The 9397-nt window shown below is 38.6% G+C and overlaps 1 protein-coding gene across 1 annotated transcript; it reads left to right on the top strand.

Moving 5' to 3' along the window:
* Nucleotides 1-3914: 3914 nt before the first annotated feature.
* On the top strand, nucleotides 3915-9000 carry nudcd2 (NudC domain containing 2). Its single transcript, XM_006631873.3, has 4 exons — nucleotides 3915-4252; nucleotides 4668-4716; nucleotides 5099-5250; nucleotides 7967-9000. Exons 1-4 carry the CDS (start codon nucleotides 4064-4066, stop codon nucleotides 8048-8050), a joined length of 474 nt encoding a protein of 157 aa, XP_006631936.2. The 5' UTR covers nucleotides 3915-4063; the 3' UTR covers nucleotides 8051-9000.
* The last annotated feature ends 397 nt before the right edge of the window (nucleotides 9001-9397 follow it).

Genomic DNA, 9397 nt, shown 5'->3' with positions numbered 1-9397 from the left:
AAAAAGTTTACGTTTTCCCAATTGATGTTGTTAACAATGGTAAGCAAAGACCCTAAACTATACTAAACATTAAAAATACTTCACTGTATGTATATATTTCGGGGGAAAAAAGTGTATGGATACACACATTAATAAATGTTTGATGTGTCACAATTCATGACTGACCATGACACACTTTTAGTGGCTTAAATTGCATCAGTACTTAATCACCTCATTAAGGAAATAGTGTATTGGGCTGGAGCAGCACAGTGGTGCAGTGGTTAGCATAGCTACCTCACACCACTTGGGCCCTGGGCCCTGGTTTCAATTCCCAGAGTGCTATCTGTGTGGTGTTTGCATGTTCTCCCTGTGTTTGTGTGGGTTTTTTCTCCCACAATCCAAAGACATACTGGTTGGTTAATTGGTCCAGTTAAAATTGGCCCTATTGAGAGTGTGTGTGTCTCTGTGCACCCTACGATGGAAGTGGTGCAGGCATGTGGAACGATATTCTATTTGTTGTGTTCAAGAGACAAATTGATGGGGAGGTCTAAGTGTGATTGTCTGGGCAGGAGTGTCTAGTCAGTACAGAACTCCCTGCTTATAATGATTGATGGCCGCCTGACTGCACAGCGCCACATTGTTCGTGTCTTGTAATCTCACTTGCTGCCCTTCCTGCGGGCTTGTCTGAATGTGACAACATTCCAGAAGGACAACACGCATCTAACAAAGACTTTCTTGCAAAAAGAGAAGGTGACAGTTACGCCACGGAACCTTGCTTGACAGACGTGAGCCCCACTGAACACGTGAGGGGTGACATGTGGTGTCTAAAGCTCAGAAACCTGTGAACAGGCACAGGCTTGTCCAGGAATAGAAATGAGAAACAATTCCACAAGACAGCAACCTGGTATAAAGAATGTGTCACATACGTACAGCTTGTATTGCTTTTAACAACACATAGATTTCACAATCACTCCATGTTGATCAACCCTATTGATGATATCAGCATAATGAATTTATCTCTATCTTGTCTGTGCACTAAAATGTCAGCACCCCAGCTACAGCTGTCAATTTCTTGGCAACTGATGTTTTCTATTGTCGTTCAATGTATTAATGTCTTGAAGCTTTAACTGCTTTTTTTTCCTTAATATATATTCCACTTTCAACAACAAACTATCCACTACATATAATTATCACTTCAGTGGACCACCATGTTTTTGGCTTCACATGGAACTAGAGATCCGATAATATAGTCACCTATAGTCACACCTCTTGATTGGCCTCTCTTTCTGTCCCCTGCTCCCGCCTCTCACTCCTTCCCCCTCCCATCCTTTTTTCTCCCGCTACTTTACCTTTGCCTACTGCCCTGTCTCTCTCACACCTGAAGAAGGCTCGATGGCCGAAACGTTGTGTTCTCTTTTTTCTTTTTTTCAGCATGGAATAAACCTATTACTTGTTCCTTTGCAGCCTACGCATGCTGACGCAGCTACCCACCTGATAATATAAGTCATGTGACTGAGGCTGAGATAAAATCAAAACCTAGACGTGTCTAACAAAGTCAGTTGCAAATCTCAAGGCCAATGGCTGATGGCAAGTTCAAGAAGTCACTAAACAGCCTGATAAACACCATCATGCACATTGTGGTTGCTTGCTGTGTAGATGTTTTGTTTAATCAGGGACTAATTCAGGCTCCTGGGCTCCTTCCCCAAAACGCTACTGTGGGTTTGGTCTTCCCTGCAGCACGAAGAATGAATGATTTAATTTATCGAATTACCTGTGCAAGTTATTTACCATGTTTTGTAATGATATCTTGCATTTGATGAATAAAGAATTGCAATTGCTTAGGTACAGTCCCCATAAAACATTATGAGGAAGGAATGTTCACTTTTTTCCATGTAAATGAATAACTAGACACACTGAGACGTCACACACTGGAACAGAAAATAGAAAGAACTGCTGCTTTTCAGAAGCTCATCTTCAAACCTCATGTGATCAGAGCATTTGAACAGTTTCCATAAGTTCTCACACCTGTACATGAAGATCATGATCATAACAATTATTTTTTCAATGATGGACATTAATGTAGTATATAATTATACCATAATATTATATAGAAGCAGGTTTTTTCATACTAACCATTGTATTTTACATCCTACATTTTGCAATGCAAACATCCTAAGCTCATCACACTTTTAAATGAGTGCAACACTACAACATTGAATACTTTTGGTTCCCAGGAAGAGCAGGATGTCAAGAAACTCTTACTCTTCTTTAATTTAAGTAATTTGGCTTATTTATGCAAAGTTCAGGTTCTGACACTGTAATAAGCCTGTATACCACCTCTAGTGCAATTCAAAGCAAGAGCATGCTGTGAACTGAATTAATGATTCAAGAGCTTCTCACATCACACTCAGCAGGAAACAGCTCTTTCCACACTTTTAAGGTAATCAGTTAACCTCTGGAGGCAACAATAAGTGAAATGTAGCATTTCCCCAGCAACGATGAACGCAAAAAATCAAACAAGCCCAACAAATTATAGTGATGAACCAGAGCTTGTAATTATGAAGAATCCTATCCCTAACCCCTCTCCTTATTAAGTCTGGTCCATAAAAGAAATCTGAATAAAATTAATAAATGTATCACAGAAAACACCTCCAAATATTCTTTTAAAAATAAGGCCTAGAGGTTAGTAATAATCATTCATGTTTTAGCTGTAGTTTATTGTCTGCAAAACTTTTCAAAGGTTCTTGGTCCAGTATGTATTGTGTAATTAAATCCAGATAAATATAAATATTTAAATAAATGTATACCAACGCACATTAATTTTTTAATTAATACGTTTTCTCCATGGGATTTCTCTTACTAGTCATCCATTTTCAGACTTTTGTTCTTATATTTAGATAATGAAAGTCTAATTGTGCTCTAAAACAAATTGCATTGAAAATCACCCACCTGATATATTCTCTCCAGCTGTAAGATTCCTGCTCTTCAACACTTCAGAGTGCTAACATTCACAATACCAGTCCTGAAAAAGTCAACATTGCATATGGGGATAAGCAAGTGCTGATTGGAGAGTCCTAAATTGCTTCCCTTTATATAGTAGTGGTTAATTACCTTCATAAAAATGAGGCGTAACTAAATGCATTAGGAGAAACATGCCATTTTTTACATTTATGTTTAATGTCTGAGTGTTGCAAAGTGCACTATACATCTACAATATACCTTATTACCCTCCACTTCTTGGAGTGCCACAGAATATTTTATGTAGCAATGTGACTAAAAGAGACCGCTGGATTGCAGATCTTGTGAAAGAGGAGGCTATTTTGTGTAATGTTTGTATACCACAGATCAGCTCTTCTATTGACAAGACCACTGGGGTTTCAACGTCAATGATAGACCCCGTGGCATTTTTGAATGCACCTCCAGAGGAGGCATGATAAACCTCTCACTTTACAAAGTCTTTTGTTATTGAAAAGACCCAAGGCTATTTTGTTGCTGATAGGAATTCTGTTATCGATAGTACTCTTGCTTCTTGTTTTGATAAAAGGAAGCCTCGAGGCTCCTACCCTACAACACATGCAAAATTAGAGGAAACACTGCATATTCTGTGAAAATCTGCATTGTCTAAGCAAAAGGAATACGTTTTGCTGATGTTTTTTCACGTGTTTTACACATCTTGTTCTCCTGGAGAGTGGTAACAATGTATAAGGTAAATAACCATCCGAAGCTTGCATAAAAACGAGCATCGCTTAATACCATAAACATTAGATAGCTTTCGCTTTGGTTGTTCCAGTGTATACTAGCGTAGACGCCAGACTTAGAGCTCAGATTTTATCAGTGCTCTAAAACTGCTTGTAAATGCAAGCACCGCGTCTCAAAAGACTACATTTCCGGGAACGAGCACGTTTCCGCTACGTTCATGTGACGTAGAACGTTAAATGAACTCACTGGCGCGTCTAGTGACGCATGTTTCTAGATACAGGTTATGAGGTGACTGCAAGTTTTAAATGGAAAGAAACTGAGATATTCAAGAAATATTTCGTTTATTCTTTTGTGAACATTAGCGCGTTAGCCAGCAGCACCAGGCATGTCGGTCCATTTTGATGAACGAAGCGGGGTGATTCCCTGCAAAACCCCATGGGGTGCCTGGTATCAGACCATGGAGGAGGTTTTTATTGAAGTTGATGTTCCTCCGGGAACTTCTGCTAAAGACATTAAGTGTAATCTCGGCAGCAAACAAATTGAGCTTGCTGTAAAGGGACGAGACGTTTTTAAGGTAGGGTTCAATCGAAATGCGTCATCTTCTTCCCACGATTTGACCTGGGATCCGGGTTATGGGCAGGGTTATGTTTTGCTGTCAAGATTTACCAAATCATCACAACGCACGACTGCTCAGCATGATGTCATTGAACTCTTCGGGACCCCAGGAATGTTTTATCTTCCAATTGATAACAATACACCTAATAACAATACACTTTCTTGGACAGAGACACTTCACGACACTTAATGATGCCCATCCCAGATAAACTCCTAAACGGACACAATTTCGTAGTCCATTTTTTTTTTTATTCTGAAAACATTTTTACTTCTTTTGAATCATTTGTCTTAAAGTCTTTCAGTTGCTTTGGACTTTAAACGTTGCGACGTTAAAATAGGAAATGCATGTTATTGATTTTTAATATTTCTTTTAGGGAAAACTGTTCGGTTCCACTATTGCAGACGAAGGAACCTGGACATTAGGTGAGTCATCTTATTTTAGACGATTAAATTGAAGATCGAGGTTATACAGTAAAATTATTTCATCTTTTTGCTTAAAAGACTGAAATAGAGTCAAGAAGACGTTATTTAATCTGCTGCAAAGTTACTATTAAACTGCTTCAACAAATATATTCATGTGTATGTTATATATTATATATTATATAACAAATAATAAAACGCCTTTGAGTTTTGTATTTTTCTGGAGTTGCCGAGTAGGTCCGATAACTAGGTGCATTTTTCATTAAACTGCAAAATTGCAAGTAGATGCATTTTCCATTAAACAGTCTGCGTTGCAATCAAAATATTGTGTTTTGACTATTCAGAAACAGAAATACATTCTGCTTGTTCTTCCGTGTGTTATCAGAGGATAAGAAGCTTATCCGGATTATTCTAATGAAGTCCAATCGGGAGGCAGGAAACTGCTGGCCTTCGCTGTTGGAGGGAGAGTACTGTGCGGACCCCTGGGTGCAGGACCAGATGCAGAGGAAATTAACTCTGGAGAGATTCCAGAGGGAGGTGAGAATTACGGATCTATAGGATTTTTTTTCCTGAGACCGTCAGTACTACATTGTTGTGCTTGCATTTAATATAATGCTGATTTGTTATGAAGCTCAGCAGGCTTGATGGTATCTAGACTGGTGCTGTCCTTTAGATATTCTGTGGTTCCGTCAGGGGCTTGTGGGGAGGGCATTGCCTTGCAGCAGTGCACACCTGGCGGACTGTCTCCTGTGGTAAGGCTGGGATCAATGGGTTCCAGCTATTTACTGAGTGCCTGCAGACTTGCATTAATATTAGTAAGGTGTGCCAGTCTTACATTCAGTGCCAGCTGTCCTAGCAGGCACTGTGGAGCTCAAAAGATAAGAGGTTAGTACCCTCCCACTCACCTGTCTGGTATGGCTGTAGGGAGTTCAGTAGTGCTCTCTGTTTGCATTTAACGTGTCTATGATATCAATAAAAGCATAATTCAGACAAAAGTCTGGTGCTACCATTTAAATCACTTATCGGAAGAACATTCGCTTAAAAACCATTTAAAATAATGAAAGCTCTAAACCAATCATTAGTGCATTTATTGATTAACCATTACCTGTCCCAATACGTGAGAGAGGAAATCCGTATAAATGCACATCTCCTCGAAATAGCCATGTGTGATGATAGTTTATGTTTAGCTGTGAACATCCAGCTACAGTGTACACCTAAACACCAGAAATGTTAAGAAACCTGGCTAGCATGCCAGTATAGGACAAAATAAGTTTTGGATGGGAATACTCCTAATTTTTTAAACCACATATAAGAATAAGTTCATGTACAGTTGCAAGAAAAAGGCTGTGAACCCTTTGGAATTACCTGGATTTCTGCATTGATTACTCATAAAAATGTGGTCTGATCTTCAATTAAGTCACAATAATAGACAAACACAATCTACTTAAACTAATAACACACAAACAATTGTACTTGTTCCTGTCAGTACTGAACACATCGTTTAAACATTCACAGTCTAGGTTGGAAAAAGTTTGTGAACCACTAGGCTAATGACTTCTCCAAAAGCTAATTGGAGTCAGATGTTCCAATCAATGAGATTGGAGCTGTGGGTTGGAGGTGCCCTGCCCTATAAAAAAGACACACAAAGTCTGGTTACTGACAGAGCCTGCTCTTCTCAAGAAAGAGCTGTTCATGTCCGCCATGCCCTGATCAAAATAAAATATCAGAGGACCTTAGAAGACGAATTGTAGAGATGCATAAAGCTGGAAAAGGCTACAAAAGCATTTCTAAAGGCCTGGGTGTTCATCAATCCACAGTAAATTATCAATCCACAGTACTGTTGCTACTCTCACTAGGAGTGGGCGTCCTGCAAAGATCACAGCAAGAGCGTAGAGTGCCATGCTGAAGGAGGAAAAAGAACCCTAGGGTAACAGCAAAGGACCTGCAGAAATCTCTTCAACTTGCCAAAGTCTCTGTTCATGTGTCCACTATAAGGAAAGCACTGAACATGAATGGTGTTAATGGAAGGACACCACGGAGGAAACCACTGCTCTCCAAAAAAAAACATTGCTGCACGTCTCAAGTTTGCAAAAGACCACCTGGATGTTCCACAACTGGGACAAAGTTCTGTAGACAGATTAGACAAAAGGTGAACTCTTTGGCAGAAATGCACAATGCTATGTTTGAAGGAAAAAAAGCACTGCATACCAACACCAAAACCTCATCCCAACCATGAAGCATGGTAGAGGGAGCATCATGGTTTGGGGCTGGTTTGCTGCCTTGGGGCCTGTATACAGTAGCTTGCTATCATAGAGTGAACTATGAATTCAAAATTGTATCAAGAAATTTTATAGGAGAAAGGTCCGTCACCTGAAGCTTAATAGAAGTTGGGTGATGCAACAAGGCAGTGACCAGAAACACAGGAGTAAATCAACAACAGAATGGCTTAAGCAGAAGACAAGTTGTGTTCTGGAATGGCCAAGTCAGAGTCCAGACCTCAACCCAATTGAGATGCTGTGGCATGATCTGGAGAGAGCTGTTCATGCAAGGAATCCCAGAAATCTCAATGAACTAAAACTTTATTTTGTAAGAAGGAATGGTCTAGAGTTCCTCCTAACCATTGTGCAAGTCTCATCAGCAGTTACAAGAAATGTTTGGTGGAGGTTATTGCTGCTTAAGGAGGTTCTATCAGTTACTAAATACAAGGGTTTACTTTTTCCAGCCTGGACTGTGAATGTTTAAACGATGTGTTCAATATTGACAAGAAGTACAATTGTTTGTGTGTTATTAGTTTAAGAAGATTGTGTTTGTCTATTATTGTGACTTAGTTGAAGATCAGACCACATTTTTATGAGTAATTAATGCAGAAATCCAGGTAATTCCAAAGGGTTCACATACCCCAAACCCTTTTTCTTGGAACTGTATGTACTGTACTACAGTAATAGTAAAACTAGTTTCATCTCCTGCTTTATGTGGCATAAGCTTTCTTTATAAATTCAGTAAAAGATTGTGTTTCCTGATTTGAGATCCATTTAGTCAGATATAATAACCAAATACTTTAAAAAAAAAACATTAGGAACTGCCACAAAACAGATTACCAGTGAGTTTTCACTATACAAAACAATATACCAATAGTTAATATTTCTAAGGAGCAGCCTTGCTTTAGCTCAGATATCATAGACAAGAATGTGGATATTGTTTACAATATTCTGAATGCCTACAATTACATTGACAATATCTGTTTTTCCTGCAGAATCCTGGATTTGACTTCAGCGGTGCAGAGATTTCTGGAAATTTTGCTGGCGGTGGACCAGACTTTTCCAATTTAGGAAAATAGAATTGCAGAGTGGTTTTTGCGGATGAAGGGACTGATGTCTTGTGGAAAAGGAAAGAAGCAAAGAAACTAAAGTGGTTAAGAAGCCCTTCCTACAATGTGGCCTTCCTGAGAATGGTTCATGGGAAACTTAAAGATATGCCATATGAGCACTCTAAAGAACAGAGGAAATGAGAACCATATTAAGGACGTTCTGTGTTAGTGGCTTATTTTGTATGTCAATTTATTACACAAGATGTCCAAACATCAAATATCAGGAGAGTAGGAATGTTTTTTGTTTTTCTGCCTTTATTTTGTGTATTACAACTCCCAGATTACTTCGTAAGGTAGTTTCTATTTTTCAACTATATAGCAGTACTAACCTGCATTCATTTTGACTGTTTTAATTAAATTCATGAAGTTATTTAGGCTCTGAGAATGAAAGAAAAAAACAAATTTGTTTTACGATATGTCCATCAACCTAATGTATACAAAAACGTAATGGAAGGATCTGCATAAGGGCTGTTCTTTCTATTGCAAATTGAAACACTATTAGGTTGGGCAGAAAGAAGTTCTGGCTACCCTTCCTTTTTTGCATTTTGATTTTAAGGAGTATTATCTTCTAAATTAAAGTATAAGGTAACAATGAGACCTTAAACTTTTGAAACTATTAGTTTCTTTTAAACTGTCAAAAAGATGTTTTTGCAAAGCAGTTTCAGCAGTGGAAGATTGAGCCTGTATGAGATGCATCCAAGATCAAGGAAAGTGCTCCCACCTTTGTATCTCAGAATTAAGTGTCCAATAATTTAGAAATTAATACTACTTTAAAGGTGAAACACTTTCATAAAATGTCAAATTAATTAAGCAAGCCATGTGTCAGGATGGATCTAGTTTTTCCCCAGAAGATGTGCACCAGATGTAAAGGAAATGCTTTCTGCACAATGGTGTACAAAAATAAATTTGCTTCAATTTCAGTTTGGTTTTTCAACATTTCCATGAAGGATGATGACTTTTAATTGGAACAAAAATCATAATATGAAAATTAATCAGTTAAAATGGAGTAAAACCATGAACCGCAATTAAGATAAACAAAGCCAGTCACGTGAAGTGCAGGTTGAGAATTATAGCACATTTAATGACTAGGAGTGTACCTGCTGTGAATGTGTGCTGTGTGTCCAAGATCTATTGCATTGTGAACACACCCTTTCACCACACTTGCAGTACTCCATGGCTGCCAATGAAATAGTAGGGGGTACTCTCTCGTGGGTATACAGGGTTCATACACCATTATTCCCAGGTACTGCCCAAGTATGCTAGGCAATATTGTCAAAACTACAGTGACTACAGTATGTGTTAGCATTGCATTCCTTC

Source organism: Lepisosteus oculatus, chromosome 11 (genome assembly GCF_040954835.1).
Source record: "Lepisosteus oculatus isolate fLepOcu1 chromosome 11, fLepOcu1.hap2, whole genome shotgun sequence".
In the NCBI taxonomy this organism is placed as follows: domain Eukaryota; kingdom Metazoa; phylum Chordata; class Actinopteri; order Semionotiformes; family Lepisosteidae; genus Lepisosteus; species Lepisosteus oculatus.
Note: the sequence above shows the minus strand (reverse complement) of the source record. Positions and strands in the feature narration are given on the sequence as shown.